The sequence below is a fragment of the Dryobates pubescens genome, chromosome 4 (assembly GCF_014839835.1).
Source record: "Dryobates pubescens isolate bDryPub1 chromosome 4, bDryPub1.pri, whole genome shotgun sequence".
NCBI lineage: Eukaryota > Metazoa > Chordata > Aves > Piciformes > Picidae > Dryobates > Dryobates pubescens.
In genome coordinates, this window is record NC_071615.1 from 7,842,371 (window position 1) to 7,869,738 (window position 27,368).

Sequence of the window (27,368 nt, forward strand, 5' to 3'; positions counted from 1 at the left end):
TTGTATTTAGCATCTCTCCAGGAGCTGAACGCTGATGAAATTACAGAAGAAGTTGGAAATATGTGGAGAACTATGTACAAGCTTACTAAGAGTTTTCAAGATTTGCCTGAGCCTAGACATGTAGCAGAAACTATGAAATACAAGCTTGATATATTTAAACAGCATCTTCCTGTGATGTCAATTGCCTGCAATCATGGAATGAAGGAAAGACACTGGGAGCAGGTACTTTCAACTCTTTAACAGTGGGAGTATTCTACCACAGAAACTGACACAGGAATGGTTCTTCATTTCACAGGAGGAAGATCTGTCACATGACAGATCCAGTTTTGACATTTGTAAGGGCACAGGCAGGACCTTCTTTGTAGCAATTGTTTATGGCAGAAAAGCAAATTAGGGGGTGGCATTAATGCTTCTTTGGTATTTATTTCTTGCTGTTTAAGAAATCTGTTGCAAATACACATCTTGATAATGCATTTTATTTCTTACTTTATTTTCAGATTAGTGAAATTGTAGGATGTGAGATCAAACCTGATGAAACTACCACTCTTAAAAACATACTGGATTTGGGACTCTCAAAATATATTGATCAGTAAGAAACTTTACTCCATTGTGTTTCATATGTCCCATCACAAATACTAGTTCTATCCGTTGCTTGATAAAATACAGCTACTTTTACAGCATGTTCTAACAACACACAAAGCCCTCCAAACAAACTATCACTTGTGCTTGTAGCAAAAAGGCAGTCATAGAAACCAGTCATATTCCTAACCTACTAAATTTTTACAGTCAGAATTTTCTGTCTGTATTTATTTTCAGATTAATATTAGTATCTCTAAATTGATGAGTCTGAGAATGCAAGAATACTCTGAAATAAGAGATTATGGTGTTATTAACAAATGCATATGAAAGGTAGTCTGATGTGCAACTCTGCCTACAACTCTTTTGTTTGTTTTTCACTATGTTGCAAAAGTATTTTCAGATGCATTTCCTTTCAATTTAGGCTGGAACCTATTGGAGCAGCTGCAAGTAAGGAGTATTCCTTAGAGAAATCAATAGAGAAAATGAAATCTGAGTGGATCAACATGCAGTTCAATCTAGTGAAGTACAGGGATACTGTGAGTAAACACCAAACTAATATATATATTGTTGAAAAGAATTTGATTCTGAATGCCATTTGAGAAATAGAAGAGGGAAATTAGTGTTGATGGATTGTGGTGTGATGGAAAGTGGTATCCTACCCCAGGGCCTGGGCAAATGCCTTCATTACTATATATCCTTATATTTGGACCTTAGTATCTAGTTAACTTGTGATCTCAACATGTTCATCCTAATAAATCTGTAAGCCTAAGAGCTGCTCCAGTGTTGTATGGAAAGCTGGACAGTGGTGAGATTTTAATCTGCCCAGAATTCCAGTGCATGAGATTTGAGTCAGAAGTCACTAGCATCCCTGGCTAGCCTCCCACACAGAACAGTCCATCATTTGGCCTTTGAAACAGAGACATGCAGTGGAGATAGTATTTGATATCTTCAAATATGCTACAGACTTTCTCGTTGCCCTCTGCTTTTTTTCAACTGTGATACTGAAGGGAGAAACAGGAAGCTGAATGAGTGAGAGGTTGAAGAGTGGTAAAATAAAGCATCTGCTATTTGCCTTATCAAAGTGTAATGTATTTACAGGACACCAGCATCCTGTCAGCAATTGATGACATCCAGCTTTTGCTGGATGATCACATTGTTAAGACACAGACAATGTGTGGCTCCCCCTTCATCAAAGCAATAGAAGCCGAATGCTTGGTAAGGAAAAGCTGGTTTGATTGAACATGTATGATTTATAGTATGCTTTCCCTAAGTGCTTTTAAGGTATTTTGTCATGCTAAGAAATTATATAGTTTTTAACTCTTTGTAAGATCACATGTTCATATTTTCCTTAAAGAGCTTTGAACTAATTGTTTGGAAACAAAGGTGCTCAAATCTTGCTTGCTGGCTAAAGAAATTGTATTGCTAGTTATTATAAGCAGTGTTTTTTAGTTGGATGTCTTGGGAATGGGTCAGTTAATTTAAACAAATCCTGCTGCATTGTGTAAAAGGACATAGGCCTGTCAGTTGTGTGAGAGAATTTGTTTGTAATCCTCTGGTACTGTTATGATCCATAAGAGTTCCAGGGTGTTTTTTGTTAGCTGCCCTTCTACGTTGTAAAGATGTAATCTTTGTGAAAGATGATGAATTTCTGCTAGGAAGATTATGCAGAAAGCAGAGACTTCTTTCCCATCACTATTTAATATAACTTTTTCTGGCCTAATAATAGGCAATGGTAAGACCTAAGTTCTATCCTTTCCTGTGGACTTTGGCCAAATCACAGGTAAAGCTGAGTTCTGCTTTCTAGTAGTGCTGGTGAAATGGAAGGGAATGGTTAATACAGAGCTATTATAACAATCTTCATCCACTTCTTGCAGAGTAATGAACAATACAGAATGTCTCTTTTCTCCTTGCAATACATTCCCTTGCATATTCCTTACACTGTAGACTGTCAAAGTCATAAAAGCAATGCTATCTGAAATTCTTTATTCAAAAATAATCTCTCCCTGGTGTTAAAACTCTTTCGTACTGCTAAAGCTGCCCCAGTATGGGGGGGGAGGGCAAAAATGAAACCCACCCATACAGGGCCTGACATTTACTGTCTGCTGAATTCCTTGTGAGATTTTTGTTCTTTAATTAATCACAGGATTGCTCAGTGTAGATTAATTCTGGGTATAATTTTGTTTGAATGAAATGTTTGCCTTGCAGGCTTGGGAACGTAAGCTGCGTTTAATGCAAGATATTGTAGATAACTGGTTAAAATGTCAGGCAACATGGTTGTATTTGGAACCCATTTTTAGTTCAGAAGACATTATAGCCCAAATGCCTGAAGAGGGCAGAAAGTTTAAGGTTGTGGATTCATATTGGAAGAACATTATGGCAGAAGTGGTAAGTGATTGCATTTAATTAACCATGTATTTCAATATACACATCTCATAACAAGATTATTGCTATCTGGAGGTAGATTTGGCACAAGAAGATATCATATGGAGTGGAAGATCCTTTACTGAAGCCCACTAAAATCTAGTCTTGCCCTAGAAGTGGTAGATTAAAATGTTATTACTTTGAGATTCCTCTAAGGGCTGAATATTGTGGTATGAATTAGATTGTGAGGAATCATTTAATTCTGAAGTGCCTGCCTTTTAAATGATCAGATTTAGGTAGAAAGATGAATGACTTGTGCTTTCAGGGTCTGCTTCAGAGTTCACTGGCAAGCTGTACCAAGTCTTCTCTGGATAGAATTAGATTTTGCATTAGACTTTTAAGGTGTGCACATTAGTATTAGAGAATTAAATGGATTTTTTTTCCTTTTGCATGTGATTTTTCAATAATCATGCCACCAAATATTAAAGAACACTTTGGTGAATACAAGCTGAGATGGTGATGTGTCAGGATAATGGTGGTAGTAGGTGCAATTTGGTATCCTGCTCAGTTCCCTGTAAGTAAGAAGCTGGGTAAGAGGCCAGATATGTAGTGGTAGTGTGAGCTGAAATATTTGTCCAAAACACTGGGAGTGTGTGATTGTGTGATAAAGATGTTGAGACAATCAGTATAACTACATAGAAGTTGAGACCTGTCTCATAGCTCAGACTGTGGATGATGAAGCCTGTGCTGAAACAGGTTTGTATCCTTTCAAGTTGAGTGTTAGCAGGAAGAAAAAATGCAACCTAGATGACAAGAGCAGGGAATAATTGTGATGCTCTGTGGCTCTCTTTGCAGGTCTTGTTTATGAATGGAAATAAATGTAGCAAGCCCAAAGCACAGGAGCAAGTGCCAAAGAGTTTAATTGGTGTGGATATTTCCTTGTTGTGTTATTATCTGTAAGGTTCAAGCTGCTAAAACTGACAGTTTGAAAAGCAAAGCTGTTAACCAGTGCATACATATTTAATAACATGCAGACACACTACAGAGAAGAATCTGTAGCTTTGTAGCCTCCTGCAACAGATGTGATTACTTAGAACAATTTTCCTGTAGAAACCTATTGCAGCTTTTAGCCATTTCTCCTGTGGTTTTGTTTTTACAAAGGTGAAAGACACAAAAGTACTTGTAGCAACTGAACAACCTATGATGTTAGAGAGACTTCAGGAAGCAAATGCTCTTTTAGAAGACATTCAGAAGGGGTTGAATACTTACTTGGAGAAGAAAAGATTATTTTTCCCAAGGTAAATTAATTAAACAGGCTGAAGCCATAGGGTCTTTCAGACCATTTTTACTGAATTGAAGCTTCATTTGCTAAATAAGAAGAACACAGTCCCATGAAACAAAAAATGAAAACCTTTGCTTTTCTCCAGAAATTATTGATTTTTCCTCAGCTTCAGTCAAATTTTCAATGCTAGGGACAGGCAGAGATGGGGAACCAAAATCAGCATAAAACAATGTAAACTTATGATTAGAAAGACATCACTTGCAGAATATTTTTGGTATCTTTCCATGGGTGATTTGCAATTATGTCTTTGCCCTACCCTCTTTGGTTGTGCAAAGGTGTGTGTGATCCATAGGAATGATATGATTAAGAGGAACAGAATTTTGTGTTTTCCCAAGGTACTTATTGACTGCATAAGTATGTCTGGTCTTTCCTGCCTGAGATTGAGAACACTTCTTTCTTCCTCTGCATGAAAGGATGCTCATTGAAATTCTGAACAAACAGGTGTGATGAGTTTTATAATGTTAAAAACTGCTTAAGAAAAGGGACTTGAGATAGTAATTCTTGCTCTGTTATACTAGTGTCTTAGCAATAAAATCAATTCTGGAGTATCTATCTTGCTTTAATAGATTGAGTGACAGTTTTATTGATTGAAAAGGGCATGTTCATTAATTGTGTTTTTCTGCCAGATTCTTTTTCCTCTCTAATGATGAACTGCTTGAAATACTGTCTGAAACAAAGGATCCCCTTCGAGTACAACCACATTTAAAGAAGTGTTTTGAAGGAATTGCTAAACTGGAGTTCACAGAAGATCTGGAAATTGTAGGCATGATCAGTTCAGAGAAGGAAATGGTTCCTTTCACAGAGAAAATCTATCCAGTGAATGCAAAAGTAATATTTTTATTTTCTTTTACTATATACTATTAAATTAATACTTTGCTTAAAGTGTATGGGGAGAATGAGGTTTAAAACATTTAGGATCAGATCATGAAGGGCATTTAGGAAGTGAGAATGCAGATGGATATTCTAGAAGGAAAAAAAAATGCCTGCAAAAATCATAGAATCAACAAGGTTGGAAAAGACCTCAAAGATCATCAAGTCCAATGAGTCAGCCATACCAGTTTGGGGGTAAATTCTTCCAGGCACTTGTCTGCAACTTTATGCATCTACTACTTTTAAGATGTAGGTTGATAAGATATGCACACACATGTACATAAACCAAGCTCTCATATACACATGCATGTAACTTAGCATGGCTGAAAGAGGGCAATGAAGGAAGTGTTCTGAATGGCTGGCAGTGAGGAATCAGAGCCTCAGTTTAAAAGGATTCTGAGTAGAAGCAGTACCTTATGAAGTTTCTAAAATGTCTCAATTCCAGCTTCTTCTGCTGTTCTCGGTGTGAAGGTATGGAGCTGAATTGCCCCTTAGTGAAAAGATGACAAGTGAGGTGTGTTGTGAGCTGCAGATCCCCTTTCTCCTTAGTCCTCCAGGAATAAAACATGCCCTGGGTTAAAATGACCAGGCTTAACTGTTCAGTCTGTGATCTGCATGTTTTATTTATGTGAAATATATCTAGCTGTTCCTTCAGCTGAGTTGCCTTTAGAGTTAGGTTGATATACCTGCTTTCAGGCAGTATTAAACTGCAGTATTGCTTGTCAGAATTTGGAAGAGGTCAGCCTTTCTTTCTCCTGTATACAACACCCAGATGGGAAGAAAGCAGACTTAAGCCTAACCCATTTCAAAGAATTTGTCCTTTAAGAGGAATTTAATCAAGAAATGTGTATTGACTCTTAAATGCTTTTATTTTTCGAAGGGCATGGTGGAAAAATGGCTTTTGCAAGTAGAAGAAATGATGCTGGCCAGTGTAAGACATGTTATTCAAGATGGCATAACAGCATATGCTGAGGTAATTGTTCCTGAATTATAATATAAAATAGATTTCACAAGCACGTGTCCATGAACATGTTTAAAGCTAAGTAGAATCCAGCTTTCCTTGTTCAGTAGTACCAGTCTGAAACTCTGAATTTCTTAAAGAGAAAGTATTAAAGCATTCCATGCTGATTCTCATTTGTTTACAGAAGGAAACAAGAGAAATTTGGGGAAGTATTGCTTATGAGTGCCATAATCGAATGTGTTTATATCGCTTCCTGTGTCTGGAATGGGTCTTTTTGTTTAAGGTTCCTCGGAAAACATGGGTACTTGAGTGGCCTGGACAGGTGGTTATTTGTGTTTCATCCATTTACTGGACAGAAGAAGTTTCTGTGGCTATAAGTAAAGGAACTTTACAAGTAAGATTTTCTTCTACCTTTCTATTTCTAAGCACTAAACTCTGATTAAATAGTAAGGAAGATCTTTAGTCAAATAGGTATTACAGTTTACTCATGCAGTGTGCTTTATTTTCTATTTCTTTTTCTCTTGTGCCTTAGCAGGGACTTATTCTCACTTATTTTGATGTATATCTGAAGAAATCCCACTGAAGAAAATTGTATTACTCTGTTTACAGGTGATACTGATGTAAATAAAAGTACTGAACAGGAAGTGGTAGACTGTGGTTAAACACCATGTATTTTTATTTTTAACCCCTGTCTTTACACATGAAGCCCCAGGGAAATGTGCAGGCAGAAAAGTCTCCTCACAGGATGGCACAGTTATTTCTCTGCTTATTGCTAGATTCCCATAGTGATAAAGGTGTAGCAGCCAAGCTTATTTCACTCAAAAGACTTTGCCTATCTATGTAGTGCCACTGTCATCACAACAGTTGTAAGGATCCCTTCATGGAGGCTAATCAAATGCATGTTCAAGTAATGGGAATAATTCCTCATTAGTTCAGTGGACTTTTTCCCAAGTCCTAACTGGACTAGGATTTAGTTGGGGATTAATTCTGTCAATTTTAAAATGTGGAAACAGAAAAGTTTTCATAAACTTTACACCAGATCCTACATTTTAATATTAGCTCTTTCTTGCTGTCTTTCAGTATCATTACTAAATATCTTGGGTTTAACTTGCCTGTCTTGTTTAATACCAAATGAAGATCTTGTTCCACATATCCAGTCAGAAATGAAAGTATTTATTACTTTCAAGTAAAATATCTTGAACAATACGTGGGTTAAGACAGCTAAGAACAAATCACAGAACAGAGAATTGCAGACCTCTGAACATCATGTTATCCAACTGCTGTTTAAAAGCAGGGCCAACTAAACTAGATTGCCAATGGACTAGCTCCAGTCTGTCCATGTCTGTCTTCTCTGGGGGAGCTGAAAGCTGACACAGCCCTCCAGATGTAGTGTCAGGGGAAGGGTCACTTCCCCTGACATAGTAGTAATGTTTTTCCTAATGCAGACAAAGATGCTCTTTGCCTCAAGGACACATTGCTGTATTAGGTCTGGCTTGGTGTTCGCCAGCATCCATATCTTGCTCTGCAGAGCTGCTTTCCAGTTGGTTGGCCACCAGCATGTGCTGGCACATGGAGGCTATTTCCTCTCAGATACAGGGCTTTCCCCTTTGTTGAACTTCACAAGGTTCCTGTCTGTCTATTTCTCCAGTTCTGCTGGGTGTGCTACCACTCAGACCTCATCTGGTCTGTCAACCATTCCTTCCAGTTTTGTGTCATCTGCAGACTTGCTGAGGGTGCACTCTGTCCTGTTGCCTAGGTCATGAATGAAAATGTCATTATTATTTCATTAGACTTTCTCAATAATGAGAAAATAATTTTAAATGTTAGGAGAATCTTAGATTTTGATTAATTTTATTGACTTATGGAAGACATCTAATCCAAATTTACCCAGCAGAGAGAATCTACTCATCTCCTATCATCTAATTTAATAGTTTCTATTAGGAAGAAAAAAAAAAGGCTTCTGTTTACACTGTTTTCAGGCTGTAATGATTTTTGAAGTGTTCATAGTAAAATAAAATGCCAGTATATGAAAGAGACTTTTAAATGTTTGTGTAATGCCCAGACTTCCATTATGATGTTTTGTTGGAAAGACTGTCTCTAGTGACTGCACCCATGGGAGCCTGGGAACTTGTAGCTACAGCATTATATTAGTGCTTGTTTTCTGTTTCTGTGACAGGATTTCCTGGAGAAGAGCAATCTTCAAATTGGGGAGATTGTTGAGTTAGTGAGAGGCAAACTGTCCAGTGGAGCCAGGCTGACACTTGGAGCTCTTACTGTCATTGATGTGCATGGTAAATGTGCAGTTGCTGGTACTCTTGGTCCATCTGGGGCAGTGCTGCTATTGTTAGCTGGAGGAACTATCTGGAAGAGGCAGCTAAAATGCTATTCCAACTTAAAACAACCTTTACAGAATTCTTGCATGGTCTCTTTGGGAAATGGAGATTGCTAGGCTCTGCACAACTGTCTCCCATCTACATAGAAGAGCCAGTGGAATCTGGATCAAATTAAGCTGATTCCTTTGCAAAACAAATGCAGGTTCATTTCTAATGTGAAAGCCAGCCTCCTACTCTAGCTGTTGATTTACTTTTCCATAGTTCTAAGTTAATGTTTGTGCATCAGTAAGTGTTAGTTACAAGTGTGTTAGTTGTGAGTAAATGCTAGTTTATTTATATCTGAAGCAAACTCATATAGCAGAAGCGTTTTGATTTTTCAAATAGTCTGTCACTCACTCTGCAGCTCGTGATGTGGTTGCAAAATTGGTTGAAGACAAAATCACAGATCTGAATGACTTCCAGTGGATTTCTCAGCTGAGATACTACTGGGAGGAGAAGGATGTAATCGTGAGAATGATTACAACAGAAGCCAAATATGGTTATGAATATCTGGGCAATTCTCTACGTCTGGTTATAACCCCACTGACAGATCGATGCTATAGGTAAAGCCATGTTGTCTATGAATTGTGTGTTCATTTCTTGGATTGGTCTATATGTACTTACACTTTTTATAGCTAGTAGTAGCCAGAACCTCAGCAGCAAAGATTTTCCTGCAGGTTTTGGAGGCAATTTTTATGTATCCTCTTTGCCCAAATATGATAAAATATTTGCAATATTTAGGTTTCTACACCAGCAGAGTAATAGTCTCTTGTTGCCTCCAAGAATGCTTCTGGAAGAGCTGGCAGTTGATGGTACTTGAACTGTAAAGAACTCTACAATAGCACTGGGCAATTGATTTGTTTGAAATGAGACATACAGGGACCTCTTGCCTGCCTGTAAAAAAAAAAGAGGTAATTACAGAGGTTTTAACCAATACTTGAATGCAGTTAGCTTCCTGTTCCACCACTTGCTTGCAAGAAGTTGAAATAGAAGCACTTCATCCCCTAAAGTGCTGAAGGGCATTTGATATTTCACTTCTGGTAAGCCCTGGAGACATAGATCATCTCAGCATGTAATTTTAAATCTAAGGTTTGAAAATCTTTCTTTTATAGTATCTCTAGGCAGATAGATGGTACATATATAAATCTTTTACTTCAGCACTGAGCTGTGAACTCACCATCTTGTGGAAGGGTCTTGTAGTGGAGTGTCTGTGTTAGTGCCTGAGTTGGCAAAGACTGAAACTTTTGGCATTCACAGTGGTGTTGAAAAAACCTCATAGCTGCTGTATTAGCTGTAAACTGGGCTTGTTGTCATTAGGATTAGCTCAGTCTAAGCTAAGACTATGTAGTCCGCTCCAGATGTAGTTTCAGTGCAAGCAGACTGTTCACCATATCTGCATTTGGTGGCAAAGCCTTTGAGTGAGGCTCTTGTAAAACAATCAGATGACTCCATTGTTAACAGGGATCTCATATTCAGTGTGAAAATCACTCAGAGAGCAATGTGGTTCCCAGGTTTGTGATACAATCTTTATGCTTTCTCCCATTTCTAAAGACTGACTTCATTCATAAAGCCAGCTTCAAGTTTTTGTCATGAGGAGTGCCACTTGATGAAAATGCATCTTCTTGCAAACTCTGCTCTTTTGCTTCTGGCATTGTGCATTTGCTTGTGTAATTGCAGATATACAGGATGGGTATGTGTAATAAAAAGCCTTGACATCATTTGTAGGCCAAGAGGGTGAATGTGGGCTTCCACAATTGGGAATCAGTTATGAGACAATGCTGGTTATTTTAGGGCAAGCTGTAAAGTGAGTAGGAAGCAAGTAAATTGTTCCTAGGGGAAACTGTATAGAAAAATACTTATTCATCCCTTCAAAAGCAATCTGCTGTTAAAGATTACTGTTTCTAATGCTTGTGTTCTTGTTTATGTAGGACATTAATGGGTGCTTTGAAATTAAATCTTGGTGGTGCTCCAGAAGGACCTGCTGGGACTGGCAAAACAGAAACAACCAAAGATCTAGCAAAAGCACTGGCTAAGCAGGTGCCAAAGTACAACCTTTTCTCCTTTGTGTTATGTTTGGATATGTAGCTATTTCCTGAAGTGCTGTTCTTAAACAAGTACTTGTGACATGCTGCTTTTTTATTCATAGAAATAGTAAGCACACGTTTAGAACTGTGTCAGTATGGCATCTTGGTGGTGTAATCCAAAATTAGCAATAATTCCTATTGTTGATGCTATGAATTTTATAGTGGCCCTTGTGTTAACACTGAGAGATGTTCTCTGTGTGGTTTTGTTGTAGTGTGTGGTCTTCAATTGCTCCGATGGTCTGGATTACAAGGCAATGGGCAAGTTCTTTAAGGGCCTGGCACAGTCTGGTGCATGGGCTTGCTTTGATGAGTTCAACAGAATTGAGGTAATGGTTTAACTCAGACAAGTAAAATGGTGAAGCTTTAATTCAAGACACAGAAGCTTTACATTTAGACATGCCAGCATTATTGTAAATTTTCTACTTTTACTTATGGTATAACTTCTTTGTTTCAATAACTGCTGACACAAATGGGTACTCAGCTGCCTGCTGTAGGAGCACCTGCCTACCTGCACTGTGTTGCAGAAGTCTTGTGTCCTGGTTTATTTCAGCTGGAAAAAAATTTTCCTGTGCAATTTCCTCTCTTCTATGTGACACTCCTTTGTTGAGAAAGAACTGTCCTCCTCTTGAGAAATCAAGCTACAGCTATGGGGCTGCATTTATCTGTGCCCAGCACAGTTCAGACAAATCCCAGTGGAGGGGTTGCTGTGGTGACTAGGTGATTGCCACTGAGTGACCTGGTTAACTAGTTGTGTAACCAGACACATCAAATTCCCTCATTGGTTTTTCTCTGGGTTTTGGTTCCTTGGGTGTTATTTTTAGGTTTGGTTTGGTTTTGCCCTGATAACCCTGAATAAGTTTTAGTATTATTTACATACATCTAACTGCATCAAAATAAAACTAAATGTAGAAATTCCATGAAGTTCTCTTTTGTGTGGTTTAGTATTCTTAGTACCTTAATTTCTCCCTTTGTCTGCTCTAATTTATTTTTAAATGAATTTGAGTGTTAGCATTCTAATTTTCCAGTATTCCATTACCTTGGTACTCTAAAGCACTTAGGATTGATGCTACCCTGCCTTACTCATTCTTTATACATTTACCCTCAGTTTGTGGCATTGACCAAATCATTCTTTTTTAAGAGCCTAAATTGTTTTTGTTGTCTGAGGTGAAAGGAAAGTGCTTTTGGAGGCCTCCAGAGGGAGTTCCTGTCCACTTCACTTTCATGTCTACGTTTAGGCAGTGTCTGCATTCAGCCCCCAGTGGAGGCTTTTAGAAGCCTCCGTTTGGTATATAGGAATGGTGGCACCAACTTCCAGAGGATTGCTTCAATGCAGAGCTAATATTTAGGCTCAGTTAATCTGGCACAGGGTGATGTTTCACCTGGAGGAATGAAAATACAGCCACTAAAAAAATACTACACCCCCCCCCCCCCGAGTTTATATTGTTTACAAGTGTCTCATGTTTTCTACTTTGTTCTGTCTGTATTAGGTTGAAGTGTTATCTGTAGTTGCCCAACAAATACTTAGCATACAGCAAGCTGTTATGAATAAACTCAAAACATTCATCTTTGAAGGGACAGAGATCTCTCTTAATCCTACCTGTGCTGTGTTTATCACAATGAATCCTGGGTATGCTGGACGGGCTGAGCTGCCTGATAATCTGAAGGTAAATCTGGAATCCTGATTTCCTGTAGAAATTACAAAAGATTTACAGCTTCTGGGCTAATCTAATAAGGAAGGCAGCAGTCAAATGGTACACCTCAGGCCACTCAAGTCCATTCTGTTGTGCTTTTTGCCAAGCTTTATTAAAAGTTTGAGATTGTACAAAATCCACAGAAGGGTCTCAAACTAACCGTACTGATCCCAGGTTGCAGCTTTAACTGTGCTATCTTTTAAGTGGAAAATAACCTGTTTTGCAGTGAGTTGTCAATACAAATCCCAGTTTATTATAATTTTGCAAGTTGCTGAAGGACTGCAGAGAGACTGATATGGTCCTAATTATTTTCCTACCTTTGCCACAATTTTTTTGCACGATTTTTTACAAGACATTAGTGGGAGCATGTGCTACTTTGGCTGTTATGAAAGTGAGATGAACAACAGCTCCTTTTTCCTTTGTTAATAGTTCTTTAGTATTGTGACTGTCTGTAAAATTTTGTGCTTAGCACAGACCTATTGAACCTTTTGATAAGATCTCAGTTCCAGTAACAATTCTAATGTAATCTCATGGAGTTAAAGTGATTCCTCAAGTCATGAGAATAGAATAGAGAATATAGAAGTCCATGAATTTATGGGGAGTTGGTATTCTTGTAAAACAAGTGCAGATTATTACCATATTCCATAGTCTAAGCTTGCACCTTCCTTTTTTCTTACAGGCACTGTTCCGAACAGTTGCCATGATGGTTCCAGATTATGCTTTGATTGGAGAGATTTCACTTTATTCAATGGGGTTTTTGGACTCTCGGAGGTAAGCCATGCTGAATTTTCCCTCAGTTGAGTCTGATAGACCTCATTCTTCTGTAAGTCATATATGTGTCTTTGAGGCTTGCAATTCTGGAGGCTGTTCCTGTTCTGTTTGTCCAGAAAGTACTTTTAAATCTTCTGCTTTATCCTCAATTCTCATTTACCACCTCATGTTGGCAGACCTCTACACAGGATCATTTGGAAAATGTTTGTCAAACAGAATTTCAAAATGGCACAGCATAATCAACAGTTCTGCTTCTTAGATGTTTTGGGCCATAGAATCATAGAATCAATAAGGTTGGAAAAGACCTCAAAGATCATCAAGTCCAACCTGTCACCCAAGACCTCATGACTACTAAACCCTGGCACCAAGTGCCACGTCCAATCCCATCTTGAACACCTCTAGGGATGGTGACTCCACCACCTCCCTGGGCAGCACATTCCAATGGCTAACAACTCTCTCTGTGAAGAACTTTCTCCTCACCTCAAGCCTAAACTTCCCCTGGCGCAGTTTGAGACTGTGTCCTCTTGTTCTGGTGCTGGTTGCCTGGGAGAAGAGACCAACCCCCTCCTGGCTACAACCTCCCTTCAGGTAGTTGTAGACAGCAATCTTAGCAGCTGGTATCTTATTAATCACTGCAGTTACTTTCTATATGTAGGTACTTAAAATTATTTTCCTTTTATGGTGAGAGATTTTCATTCCACATGTGATATTTTGACATCCACAGTCTTGCCCAGAAAATCGTTGCCACTTACCGTTTGTGCTCTGAGCAGCTGTCATCTCAGCATCACTATGATTATGGAATGCGCGCTGTTAAATCTGTCCTGACAGCAGCAGGGAACTTAAAACTGAAGTACCCAACGGAAAATGAGAGTGTATTGTTACTGCGGGCTTTGCTGGATATTAACTTGGCCAAATTCTTGGCACAGGATGTGCCATTGTTTCAGGTAAGCTCTCAGGTTGGTGTAAGTTTTGCGCTGGTGAAGTTATAAGAACCTCCAGAAAGGGGTCGCGATCTTTATTTAGAACAGTTTGATCTAGATGCTGCCATATCAGTGTGGAGTTATTTCAGTACACTGATCTGGATACACTCTTTGGTTCTGTCAGTTTTCAAACTTTTATAAGATCACAGTTATGGAGTGATAGGGGTTGGAAGGGACCTCTGGAGATCACCTAGTCTAACCCTCCTGCCAGAGCAGGTTACCCTAGAGCAGCTTGCACAGGATGGTGTCCAGGTGGATTTTGAATGACTCCTCAGAAGGAGTCAGGCAGCCTCTTCCAGTGCTCTCCCACCCTCAGTATAAAAAAGTTCCTCCTGATGTTTATATATTTTGCTACAAGTCCCCTTGTGCAGTTTCCTTCATGGAAACCATCATTTGAATTTTGTATTCTGGCTTTGTGCTGCAGAAGAGATGTGGACAACTAAATTGTGGCTGATCAGAAATGTGAAGTCCCAATGACAATGATGGAAGTGTCTGTTTGCATGCTGCTTTAATAGAAAACAAAGCTGACACGAGCTACAGAGCAATCGACATTAAAGACCTAAAAGCTAGGGCACAAGTGCACACAGAATCATGTCTCTGAAATTTCAGATACCCTTCTATTTAATTACTGATATTCTTTCAACTACTTTCACATCCTTTCCTGTAATAGTTTTTGGGGCAAACTTGCAGAAGTTTAAGCTTCCTTTTACAATATCAGTGTATGTATTGACAAGTACAGACACTCATTTCTGTCTCACAGTTTCATGGCTACAGTTTGCCTATAAGTTAGCTTTGTCCAGCTGAAGACATTCAGCTTTACTTGGAGATGTTTATGCTTGGAGAATTTTCCTTGTTTGTAATCTGTGTTCTATTCTGTCTTTCCTTAACAGGGCATCATATCTGACCTTTTTCCTGGAGTAGTCCTTCCTACCCCTGACTATGGCCTGTTTGTCCAGGCACTAAATGAAAATATTAAAAAAATGAATCTTCAACCAGTTCCATGGTTCATTGGGAAGATTATTCAGGTTTGGCTTTCCATATTTACTTTTGGAGAAGAAAAGCATAAGAGCAGAAACATTCCTCATTCACTGTCTGTGTCATGAATGAATAGCTGAGAGTTTCTATTAATAGAATATTACAAAGAGCATGTTTTTACTGAGTGAAAATCACGCTCATGATGTTGGTGGGTTTTTTTGTCTCAATTTAGCCAGCCTGTGAAGGAGTTGATGTGTGCAGCCACATCTTAAGTCTCACAGCTCAGGATAGGAAATGAACCCAAAATCTCTTACTAGCTGAGGCAGTGTAGCCCAGTGAAGAGAGCTCTGGACTGGGAATCGGGCTCTGTTCTCAATTCTTTCAGTCTCCTTGAGACACTTCTCACCCTTGCTTATACTTCAGCTCCAGCTCTGTGTTCTCCTTGTCCCCCATTTACTAGTATTAATGACCTTTTAAAGAATGACTAAATTCTTTTTTCTCTTGTGAGTAATGAGGCCTAGTGACAGTGTAATGGCAAAGACAAAAACGTGTGGCCTGGGGCAGGATCATGAGGGACACCTCCAACGGCAGTTCAGACCTTATGGCTAATGTTCAGACTGGGCTTATGCTGCTTTATCTGTCATTTAAATGGAAGTAGTATTAACTGGTTAGGGGTTTAAAACAGACTGGAAAATACCAGCCTTGTGGCATGACTGAGGAAGTTACCATCCTTGCAGTTCAAACTCAGCTCATGTGAGCAGTCATATGGCAGATCCTCAGAAATGGGGTTTCAATCCCTTTGTGTCAGCTTCACTGGAAAGCATTTGTTTCAGTTTAGGCTTTACTCCAGGCTGCGATCCGCAGTGCCTGGTTAGTGCACTTATGTTATACACAGTGATGTACATGATATGACATTTAGCAAGGAGAAAGGGAGGATGTCCAAGGGCAGTGACTTAAATTTTCTCAGTGAGAACTGCCTTAATGATATGACTGCCTTCTGATTTGGGTTAACTCTTCAACCAGCCTTAGTGATGTACATGACATGACATTTAGCAAGGAGAATGGGAGGATGTCCAAGGGCAGTGACTTAAATTTTCTCAGTGAGAACTGCCTTAATGATATGACTGCCTTCTGATTTGGGTTAACTCTTCAACCATCCTGAACGGAGTGCAGATATTTAGCTGGTATTTTTGTCGTGTTGCAGGACCGGAGTGCAGGAGAGAGAACTCTATTTTCATACATGCAATGTTTGCTTTTGTGCTGTGTTAAAGAGTCAGTCTCTTGTCACCAATACAGATATATGAGATGATGCTGGTGCGCCATGGTTTCATGATTGTTGGAGATCCTTTGGGTGGCAAGACCTGTGCCTACAAAGTGCTAGCTGGAGCCCTCAGTGATTTGTGTGCAGGTAACCTTGTTCAGCCACGGACTCCTCATGAAATGAAGTTAATTCCAAGATTGATATTTTTGATCTTTGCAGAGATATGTCCAGGTTGTTAAATGTGCTATATTCTGTTTTGTTTTTTTTTCACTGAAAGGTTTCTATTAATGACCTCTTTTTTTTGTCTGGTATATTTATCTAGAAGTATTTTTATCTGAATTTACTGCAGTAGTAAAACACACCAATGTCTTTATGCTTTGATGAATGCTCTTAGGCGTTGTGCATAATGCTCTTGCAAAAACTAGCTCCCATGAACAAATCAAATCTATTCTACTCTGCTTTTCTTATTTTCTTATTTACTGCTACCCAGCTACCAAACATCTGGAGGTTTTTCCTTGGGCAGCAAAAGTAGGATCCTCAGGGATCTTGTTCTGTGCTGAAGTCGCTGGATCAAACTAACCTATGAGATTCTCAAGCTCATTTATTTGTCTTTTTATGCAGCAAAATCCATGGATGAATTTGCTGTGGAATACAAAGTTATTAATCCCAAAGCAATTACCATGGGACAGTTGTATGGCAGTTTTGATCCTGTAAGCCATGAGTGGGCAGATGGAGTTCTTGCAAACATCTTCAGAGAACAAGCATCTTCTACCACAGATGATCGGAAGTGGATTATTTTCGATGGCCCAGTGGATGCAGTTTGGATAGAGAACATGAACACTGTGCTGGATGATAACAAAAAGGTAGCCTGATTTTTGCAAGTGACCTTGAATGTATATTGTTTTAATAGTAACAATATTGTTACTACGCTGAGACTCAGGAAAAGCTCATGTGCTTAAAAGCATTGCTTTCCCCCCAGTTATATGCATTGCTTTGACAGAGGACATGAAGCTATTACTTCTCTCTAGGAGCCTTGTCTTGCTCCTACTTCACTGAAATAAGGTTTCTCACTGAGATTTTTATATTGTCCCATTTAGGAGACTGTAATACACAAGCTCAGTTCTGTAACTGAAAACTGAACTAGTTGAAGTTATTTAGTGAACACATTAACTAAAAAACCCTGCAGGTCAGAGCTGCTTTTCCTTGCAGAGTTATTTAAAGACAGACCATTGTTCCTGGTGTCTCTGCAGGCCTTTAGTAACACATGGAAAAGTTAAGACAGGGTCAGAAAAGATGTGTTATGAGAACACAAATGAGTGAATGAGGAGTGACACTAAGCAGAATATTCAGTGATTTTTATGGGAGACATTGCTTTGACTAGATCAGCACTAGATCATGTTTATATGGTGCTTTTCTTCTAGCTGTGCTTAATGAGTGGTGAAATAATTCAGATGAATTCAAAAATGAGTTTAATCTTTGAGCCAGCGGACTTAGAGGAGGCATCTCCAGCAACTGTCAGCAGGTAATGTGAAAGCATTGAAACTTAACTGTTCCACCTTGCTCATCTATTCCTGTACCATAGCTATTTGTTCTTCCCAGGTGTGGTATGATCTATATGGACCCGCAAGAGTTAGGCTGGAAGCCACTGAAGGATTCCTACATGAATACACTGCCTTCAAACCTGCAGGAAGAACACCGACAGCTGGTGCGAGACTTCATGTTTTTCATAAGTCTAATTTAGATGATTAACTTTTAAGGTGATGTTCACAGCTTTCCAATGTGAAGGCAGGCCTGCAGAAACAAACTTTTGGAAGTACTTTCATGATTAAGAGTGTCCTAGGTTTCCTACAGGGTGTTGTAAATTAATCCATAGTGATGAGTATCAAATGTTGCTGCAAGTGCGTGAGAGCTGGACATGCCATGAATATTAGCAACGGAATGTTGGAAATACAGGAGGAGTCCAAAAGGTTTGAAACCCATCCCTCTGTGTAAGACCTCTAGAGTTCAGCTTGAGAAATGCTCTGTGGCAGAAGTAACTTGTGTTCACTGTCAGGTAATGATGGTGTGATTTTTGTGATCACTTAAGAACTGCCCCACACAAGTCCATTCCTGACCTTCCCTTTGCTGACATGGGGAACTTCTGATGCCTTATGTTTTACTGAGAGAATTCAGGGGCAATGGGAAGTATGGCAACTCCTGTATTGTTTAAAGCCATTTCCTTTTCTCCTGGCAGGTCAATGACATGTTTATGTGGCTTGTCCAGCCCTGTTTAGAGTTTATTCACCTTCATTGCAAAGCTGTTGTACAAACATCCTCTATTCATCTGAGTTATAGCTTGATGAAACTCTTTACTTGTCTGCTTGGTAAGTGACTTAAGCCTTGTTTTTCCTACTTCAGTTTTACTTCTTTTCCCCTGCTGTGTCCCATAACAAGATGCTCATTCTCAGATGCTGAGAAATACCTAAGGAATTCCTTTACTGTTGAGGCCACATGACAGAAGTCCTTTCTCAGTGGCCAGCATTAACAGCAGTGCTTTGACTAGCATGCAGAGCATTTGGGCACTGGTGGCATTACAAAGCTGAATGCGACCTTGTGAGTGTATGCCATTTATTTGCTTGCTGTTTGCTAGCATCTGAAGAAAAGAATTAGGACCCTTTGTAAATATCTTCTCATTTGTTTTAATTTGTAAACAGTATTTCACAGACAAGACCTTGGCTCTGCAGATTGGTTTTGTTCCACCAAAAAAAAAGCTCCCAGCTTGTCTCAGAAGACTCTTGCACAAATGTATTTTGAATTGGGGTTTGTGGTTATTGCTGACATTTAACTGTCATTCAAAATATGTGTTTTAGATGAAATAAAGCAATCTGGGGAAGAGGAGAAGGAAAGCATGACTAGTCAGCAAATCACCTTGTGGCTTCAGGGGCTTTTCCTTTTTGCTTTGGTGTGGACAGTCGGTGGGATCATCGATGCAGACAGCAGAAAGAAATTTGATTTGTTTTACCGCAACTTGCTCACAGGAATGAATGATGAAAACCCACGCCCTAAAAGTGTGAAGCTTGGCAAAAGCCACATCTTCCCAGAAAAAGGTGCTTCTTCATGACTCTACTTGGTGGCCTTCTATAAAGCAACAAGAAAACCCAGCACTGTAGGGGAGAATAGAGTGCCTGGCGGATACTAAGTCTGCAGCAGAGCCACCATCTGCCAGGCCTTGGGCTGCACAGTGGGTGCTCTTTCCTTGCTCTTTTAACCAGGAGTAGCATATGCCTCATATTACACTCAAATGTTGTAGCTCAATCTGACCTAAAAGAATTCGATGATGATAATGGCAGTGGGGGGGGAAGGGAATCTCATGTACTGGAAAGCCTTCATTATCTCACACTAAGATGACTGAAGTTTATTTTCATTCTTTAATCAGTGGTTTTTCCTTTGCTGTGCTTTTCAATTAACAGGGACTGTTTATGACTTCTATTTTCACAAGCATGGCGGTGGGCAGTGGAACATGTGGATGGAGTACATCACAAAAGAAGAGCAAGTTCTCTCTCCTGGGGCTAAGGTTCACACTGATCTCTTTCACTCTAGAAAATAATTGACTAAATTATCTCGAAGTGTAAATCAACTATCTTAGCTAGCTCTCATTCTACTATTTAATGTTTGAGCTGCAACATTTCATTAATCTCTGCAGGCTCCTTTTCATGCTTTGCCTTAATTCTAGTATAATCAACATTGGAAGTTTAGCACTGCAGGTGACAAGGAGCCTTAAGGTTGGCTGGTGATTGAAATATTTTGTTCTTCTTTGTCTTTGTAATAGCATCTAATGTTGGGGAAATCACAGTAGGAAAAAGACAAAGCCCAAATTTCTGTTCCTTCATTTTCTGTGGTTGATATCAGAATGTTATAGTATAAGCTACAGAAACCAAGTGAAAAGGCTTACTACGTCTTCAGGATAGGGAAAGTGGTATTCAGAGTCCCAAATCCACTCAGTTTCTAAACAGTCACTCACATTTTGATGGCAGGGAAGTGAAGCACTGCAGAGATCTACAGAAAGTACCTATTCTGCAGATAAAATAGCAAGATAAGTGATATTTATTCAGCTTTTCATTCCATTACAATTGCAGCTGTCTTGTCTATTTAAGTATGTGGGAGAGGTAGATTACATTTTGTTCTGCTGTCCAAAATGTTTTCTTGATATCTAGTGCACAGCTGCTAATGATAAGCAGAAGAGGAAGAAGAGGGAAAAAAAAAATCCATGGCACTGTTCCTGTCCATAGAACAGCAGGGGAACAGAATGAAGCTATACTTAACCCTGAACTTCTTCTGGGCTTTATATAGTGTCCCTGAAGCATATTATAGATAATACTGATTGTGCTATTTACTGTATAAATGCTGAACAACAAGTGGAGCCATACTGTCTGCCAGAGCCTAGTTACAGCCAAAGATTTCAGAGAAAATAATTTTTTTTAAATGCAGTTTTGCTCCAGGCTTCCTGTAGGTGCCTGTAAATATTTGTGTTGCTTAAGATAGTAGATGTTTGATTTTCGTGTGCTGTTGTATTTTCTTGTGTAACAGGTATCTGAGCTGATCATTCCAACAATGGAGACTGCCAGGCAAATGTTTTTTCTTCAAACATATGTGGAGCATAATGTCCCTTTGCTTTTTGTGGGTCCCACTGGCACTGGAAAAACAGCTATAACAAACACTTTCCTACTACAGCTTCCAAAGCAAAAATACATCCCCAGCCTGATCAACTTCTCTGCAAGGACCTCTGCTAATCAAACCCAGGACATTATTATGTCCAAGCTAGACAGAAGAAGAAAAGGATTATTTGGACCTCCTTTGGGAAAAAAAGCTATAATGTTTGTGGGTAAGACTGTTTTTCAGGGGGTTTTATATTCTCTTAATTCTGGCTTTAGGCAAAGGCAATTACTTACTGTACCTAGTAATTTTGGATTGCCTAAGTGCTCTTGGGCTTTTTTCAGGCATCCAAGGAAGGGTTAACACTGCCCCCTGCTGAAGGGCTTCTAGCTCTTTGTGGTGGTTTACTGAATAGGTCATAGGGCTGCAGCATGACACAAAATAAAATAAAATAGCATTAGCAACCACACCAAGTTAAACCATCACTTCTAGGTATGTCTGCAAAGTCTAGAGTCATTTGATTCTGGTTACTTTCATGGGAAGCAATCTTTTTCAACCTCTATAGTTCTTAGCTTTGAAAGAAAACTGTGCTTCCTAAATGATGAGGTGCTATGTTCTCCATAGATGACCTAAACATGCCTGCAAAGGAAGTGTATGGAGCCCAGCCACCTATTGAGCTTCTCAGACAATGGATTGATCATGGTCACTGGTATGACACGAAAGATACATCCAAGATTAGCATCACAGATGTGCTGCTTGTTTCAGCAATGGGTCCACCTGGAGGAGGCAGGAATGATATTACAGGTAGGACATGTGTGACTTTGGCAAGTGGTTATCTAACTGACTGATGCTAAGAGGCAGGTTCATTTTTGGTGATGACAAATTCTACATTCATCCATTGGTTGTAACCCTCTAGGTATACTCACTGGCTGTGTCATTCCAAAGAGAAGTCTGTATGCTCCAGGTTCAGTCTGTGCCTTTTCCAAGTGGAGTTTAATTGGCTTTACAAACCATATTGTAAATATTGATTGAACTATGAATTATGAAAATAATTCTAAAATTAGAGATTTGGACACTTTTCCCATTTTCTGCTCTTTGGAAAACAAAGGAAATACATCTTCTTGCCATGTCTGACAGTCCTCTTCTGACAATGGATTTCCTGCTGCTAAGATCGGCTGCCTGCATTTACTTACAATCATGCAGCCTGCAAGTCCGTGATTCCTGTGGTATCATCAGAAAGGAGGTTCTATTTCTCTGATAGTCTTGTAATGGAGATTCATGTTTCTCATATTAAACCCAGTTATTCTAAGTGAAATGCTGATATAAAATAAAACCCAGTTTATATTTCTTTTGTATTGCTGCTGGGGCAGAAATTCGCCAGAAACAAAATCAAGCAGTGTTGCTGAGTGACAGTCAGGCCTAGAATATGCTAGCTGAAAAGTGGAAAACTGTTTGGGCATCCCTAAATCTTTCTGCATCTTTTTGTGTGTATTACAGGGCGCTTCACACGGCACTTGAATGTTGTATCTATGCATTCTTTCGATGACGATGTACTAACCAAGATTTTTACTGCCATTGCTGACTGGCACTTCAGCCAAGGCTTTGAGGCTGTGTTTCTAAGGTAATGTGGTATCTTCCTTCTAACACTTTTGTGTTGCCTTTTCTCCTGTTGGTTTATCGGCAGAAGTTAAAATTCTCTCTCTTTTCCTTCTTAAGGCTGGGGAAGATAATGGTCCAAGCCACAATGGTGATTTATAAAATGGCAGTTGCTAATTTTCTCCCAACTCCTACAAAATCCCACTATGTCTTCAATCTACGGGATTTTTCCAGGGTTATTAAAGGAGTGCTGCTGTGTCCACACACTCATTTGCAAGTAAGTTGTAGTTTATGTTGCTGTAAGATGCTATGATCTTGAAGGTCTCTTCCAACCTGGTTTATTCTGTTTTAGTCTATTCTACTCTAAGTAAATTATTTTTATAGCATCAGTGAGTAAACATCTCAAAATACATGAGCTGTGATTTCAATAGATTTACAAGGTTTAAAATCAGGATAGTCCCTTGAATACCTTGCAATATATTTCCTGTCTGTCTCTGAAAGAGACAACTCTCATTTGGTATTATTCTTTACTTGTTACAGTTGGGCTCAGAGGTCCAAGGCCCATCTCTTGAGGCCTGTACATCAAGTCAGATAGTTCCTTCTGAACCTGCAAACTAAATACACAAAAGAAACAAAGATGGGTAAAGTCTCAGTCTCTCTCTTTCACAAATGGCAGGTTCATCACTGAACAAGAGTGAGTAATTTAGCCCTGAGTTTGCCTGTTGTCACAAGCTACAAATGAATACTGATAGATACGTATGCTTTTAATATTCCTACTTTTTTATTCATTTCAGTAAAATGTTAAGAGAATGTGAAAAGGTTTATTTCTGCTGGGAGAATGGTTTTGGTGCAGAAACAGAACAAAACAGCTACAAGCTATTCAGCAGAAATCTTACCCAGCAACAGTATTGGGCTGAGCTTGTGTCAGAGCCCATGAGTTGTATCATTGAAAGGTTTATTCTTTATGTTGGAAATTGAGGAGATTTGATATAGCAGAGAAAAATGATTTGGCATAGGAGTCCCAGTTTGTATTGGCAGGAAGGACAAGATGGTAAATAGGTGAGGAAGCCAATTAAGTTAGCAGATGCTGAGCCATGTGCTGGATGGCTTGGAAATGAAAGATTCACACTGAGTTTAGTACAAGATACAGCAGGCTCCAGATGGACATTTCTTCTTCTTCTTTTTTTTTTTTTTTTTTTGTAAACCAGCCAGCCAAACCCCAAAAAACCTACCTGGGCTGTACTTACCTGTTTTCTTTTACTTATACTTTCAGGATGGAGATAAACTGATCAGACTTTGGATTCATGAGGTTTATCGAGTTTTCTATGATCGCTTAGTTGATGAGGAAGACAGAAGGGCATTCTTCCAGATGGTAGAAGAGACAACATCAAATAGCTTCAAGCAGAGCTTCAATAAGGTATTTCTGGGTAATGTGCTGGAACCAAGACTGAGACTAATGCCTTTTCAGAAATACTTAAGACACTGAATTATCGTTGGGCACATTTGGAATGATTTTGATCAATGCATTTAAGAAGTGTGGATGGTCTTCTGTTCAGGATGGGGTACTATGCATATTCATGGTCAATCCAAATTACTTCATGTTTGAATGATTCCTAACTTCAAAAGGATCCTGTGTTAGTACAGAGGACTATCTGGGATAAATGTCTTAACACAGTATTTATCTGGGCTTTTGCTGGAGTTAATATTTGGATGAGTCAATGGGAGTAGTGGGTATTTTTCTGAGTAGCATTTTGGGCACTCTTCTTCTATTTGACAGCAAAATCTCTCTGTGAGCTGTGCCTGTGTGGAAGCTGGTATGCCAGCCTACAGCATATCCCCCAGTTAGGTGTTTTTTGTGTGATTTTCCAAACTAAGGTAATAACTGAAATAGCTGGAAAACACTGCTTCCCACAATATTGTTACTATGCACATAAGAATGATGATGACTGTAAGGAAAACAGTTCTCTAATAGTTTGAATCATCTGTTGATTCTTGTCTTTTCTTTAGGTACTGAGTCATCTCTCCCCTACTGGAGAAATCTCTGATGATAATATTCGCAGCCTGTTCTTTGGAGACTATCTGGATCCAGACAGCAATGTGAAAGTGTATGATGAAATCACAGACTTACAGCAACTAACAGCTGTGATGGAATACTACCTTGAGGAATACAATACCGCCAGCAAAGCACCCATGTCTTTAGTTATGTTCAAGTTTGCTATCGAGCATATCTCGAGGATATGCAGGGTGTTGAAACAGGATAATGGACACTTGTTGCTGGTGGGGATTGGTGGGAGCGGTCGCCAAAGTGCTACCAAGCTGGCCACCTTCATGAATTCCTTTGACCTCTTTCAAATTGAAATGACAAAGTCCTACGGAATCAGTGAGTGGAAAGATGACGTTAAACGAGTCATGCGGAAAGCGGGTGCTGAGAACAAGAACGTGGCCTTTTTGTTTTGTGACAATCAAATAAAGGATGAAGCATTAATAGAAGATATCAACATGCTTCTAAACACCGGTGATGTGCCCAATATCTTCGCAACAGATGAGAAAGCTGAAATTGTGGAGAAAATGCAAGGTGCAGCAAGGATGGAGAACAAGAGAATTGAAGCCACTCCCCTGGCTATGTACAATTTCTTTATTGAAAGGGTGAAGAAAAACTTGCACATTGTCCTAGGTCTGTATACACTGTGTTATTTCTCAGAATGTTTTTTTCTTAGGCTTATTCTGTTCTGCTCTCTAACTGCATACAAACGTAGGTAACAATTGTGACTTTTCTTCTAGCCATGAGTCCTATTGGAGATGCATTTCGGAATCGATTACGGATGTTCCCGTCGCTGATAAACTGCTGCACCATTGATTGGTTCCAAACCTGGCCTACAGATGCTTTGGAAATGGTTGCTAACAAGTTTTTAGAGGATGTTGAACTCGAAGCTGACATTAGAAAAGAGTATGTGCTTAGCTATCGAGAAACATAAGAAGGAAATTTTTGGTCCCCTCTCCCCTGTGCCCCCAATGTGCTTGATCAGGAAGCTGTCCTCATAAATTGACAAAGCTAAACCAACTCTGAGATTTCAGAGCAAATCAAAGCTTTCTAGGTTTATGTAACTGATGTTGCTGAAAATCAGACCCCTCTTTGAAAGGAGTTAAAAATATTTCTTGCAATGGGGGAAAAAAGAATTCTGCCTTCACTAACATCAAAACATTTTCATAAGCTTAGAGCAGTTTCTTTGTGTTTAACATGAAGACAGACTGTGTTTTCCTAGTAATGTGGAAAAATTGTCTCTAGGGTTGTGTCAATGTGCCAGTATTTCCAAGAAAGTGTGAGAGAGCTCTCCACCAGCTACTACAGCGCGCTGCGAAGACACAACTATGTGACACCAACTTCCTACCTGGAACTGGTTCTTACCTTTAAGACTCTGCTGAATAGCAAGAGGCAGGAAGTCGACACGATGAGAACTCGTTATCTTACGGGACTTCAGAAACTGGACTTTGCATCTTTACAAGTAAGTTTTGGGTAAAGACGTTGATTGTGTGCCATATGCATACTGTAGGATGGGATCTGTGTAAGCTGATTAAAGCTTATACACATGAAACTTACTAAATTCCCTCTTCACTATATTCGCAGTCCTAAAGAAAGAAAGCATGAAAAGTTATATTATTGCTTAGTCCTTCTAAGAAATGGTAGTAGACAAGTTTGGATTGTGGCATTCATAGCACTTAATAGAAAGCTCAATGAAAGTGGTAGTACTTAAAATTTTGAAGGAAGAAATCTCACAAATGTCATCTTTCAGAACCTTGTATGGAGAATCCATGCCTCAGCATTGTAATACCTCTTACCCTTTACCAAACAGGGGAGAACTTGCAGAATGTTGTAAGACAATAATACATATTAATTCCTGAGTAGATTCCCAGTAGGTTCCAGGTAAATTTGTGTGTGATCCAGGTATTGAACTTTCCAAGATGCAAAAGAAAAGGGCTTCCAGGTATTTGTTGGCTGAAGAGGTACATCCAGTTTGCAGCTGTTGCTGTCACTAGTTCTGTGTTTCTTTCCAGGTTTATTTTGGATTTTATTTTCTACCTGTGCAATAAAGGATTACTTGGAGTTCCATAAACTGAAACTGACTGTGAGAAAGAAAACTAAACATCATTTATTTCTCATTATTGAAATGAAATGGCTCATAAAAAAGCAAGCATATTGCATGGATGAGAAAAAAAATCCTTAAAAAAATATTTTCAGTTAAATAAAACAGCTCTTAGTAAAAACAGGCAAGAGAACTAATTATAGTTATGTAGATCAAGTGTCCCTTTTTAGATTGTGTTAATATATCATCTTCTGATCTTCCTTCCTAAGACATCAAGTTATGAAATCCACTCAATGCTTACACAGGTATTTTCTACATTTCCTGTTTTGTTCCTTAGGTTGCAGAGATGCAGAAAGAACTGACTGCCCTTCAGCCTGAATTGATTCAGACTTCTGCAGAAACGGACAAAATGATGATCCAGATTGAAAAGGAGACTACTAAAGTAGATGCAAAGAAGGAACTAGTGGCAGCCGATGAAAGAGAGGCAAATGAAGCAGCAGCTGCTGCTCAAGCTATTAAGGTAGTGTTCCAAGTCTTTCCAAGTAAATGGCAGTTGTGATGATGTTTTAATGGGATAATCTAAGCTCTTAAAGTAAGAAAGCTGTGAGAAATGACAACACTCCTAATATAGGGTGAATTTTGGCTGTTTGGGGTATGACTGTATCTCATGGTACTGCATAGCTTCCCTTTCTAGTTCACATCCCAAAAGCTGCATAGCTGTTATTTCTGTACTAACATATTCTTCTCTGGAGAGTCAGTAAGGAGGTTATACTGTATCCAGACCCAAAGACTATTTGTTTAGAGGTAGCTG

The 27,368-nt window shown here is 39.2% G+C and overlaps 1 protein-coding gene across 1 annotated transcript in view; it reads left to right on the plus strand.

Moving 5' to 3' along the window:
• DNAH3 (dynein axonemal heavy chain 3) overlaps positions 1 to 27,368 on the plus strand; it is a 58,727-nt gene that overhangs the window by 20,328 nt on the left and 11,031 nt on the right. The window contains exons 16-48 of the mRNA XM_054180299.1: positions 11 to 222; positions 498 to 589; positions 1,001 to 1,115; positions 1,678 to 1,794; positions 2,785 to 2,964; positions 4,102 to 4,238; positions 4,909 to 5,110; positions 6,033 to 6,125; positions 6,397 to 6,507; positions 8,290 to 8,404; positions 8,850 to 9,048; positions 10,414 to 10,522; positions 10,782 to 10,895; positions 12,057 to 12,233; positions 12,940 to 13,031; positions 13,756 to 13,975; positions 14,902 to 15,036; positions 16,283 to 16,394; positions 16,869 to 17,110; positions 17,669 to 17,769; positions 17,847 to 17,952; positions 18,481 to 18,610; positions 19,097 to 19,333; positions 19,697 to 19,800; positions 20,814 to 21,108; positions 21,504 to 21,683; positions 22,377 to 22,500; positions 22,596 to 22,752; positions 23,749 to 23,892; positions 24,483 to 25,149; positions 25,257 to 25,422; positions 25,762 to 25,978; positions 26,895 to 27,077. Of these exons, the coding sequence (XP_054036274.1) occupies positions 11 to 222; positions 498 to 589; positions 1,001 to 1,115; positions 1,678 to 1,794; positions 2,785 to 2,964; positions 4,102 to 4,238; positions 4,909 to 5,110; positions 6,033 to 6,125; positions 6,397 to 6,507; positions 8,290 to 8,404; positions 8,850 to 9,048; positions 10,414 to 10,522; positions 10,782 to 10,895; positions 12,057 to 12,233; positions 12,940 to 13,031; positions 13,756 to 13,975; positions 14,902 to 15,036; positions 16,283 to 16,394; positions 16,869 to 17,110; positions 17,669 to 17,769; positions 17,847 to 17,952; positions 18,481 to 18,610; positions 19,097 to 19,333; positions 19,697 to 19,800; positions 20,814 to 21,108; positions 21,504 to 21,683; positions 22,377 to 22,500; positions 22,596 to 22,752; positions 23,749 to 23,892; positions 24,483 to 25,149; positions 25,257 to 25,422; positions 25,762 to 25,978; positions 26,895 to 27,077 (5,585 nt within the window). The remainder of the gene's footprint in view (positions 1 to 10; positions 223 to 497; positions 590 to 1,000; positions 1,116 to 1,677; positions 1,795 to 2,784; positions 2,965 to 4,101; positions 4,239 to 4,908; positions 5,111 to 6,032; positions 6,126 to 6,396; positions 6,508 to 8,289; positions 8,405 to 8,849; positions 9,049 to 10,413; positions 10,523 to 10,781; positions 10,896 to 12,056; positions 12,234 to 12,939; positions 13,032 to 13,755; positions 13,976 to 14,901; positions 15,037 to 16,282; positions 16,395 to 16,868; positions 17,111 to 17,668; positions 17,770 to 17,846; positions 17,953 to 18,480; positions 18,611 to 19,096; positions 19,334 to 19,696; positions 19,801 to 20,813; positions 21,109 to 21,503; positions 21,684 to 22,376; positions 22,501 to 22,595; positions 22,753 to 23,748; positions 23,893 to 24,482; positions 25,150 to 25,256; positions 25,423 to 25,761; positions 25,979 to 26,894; positions 27,078 to 27,368) is intronic.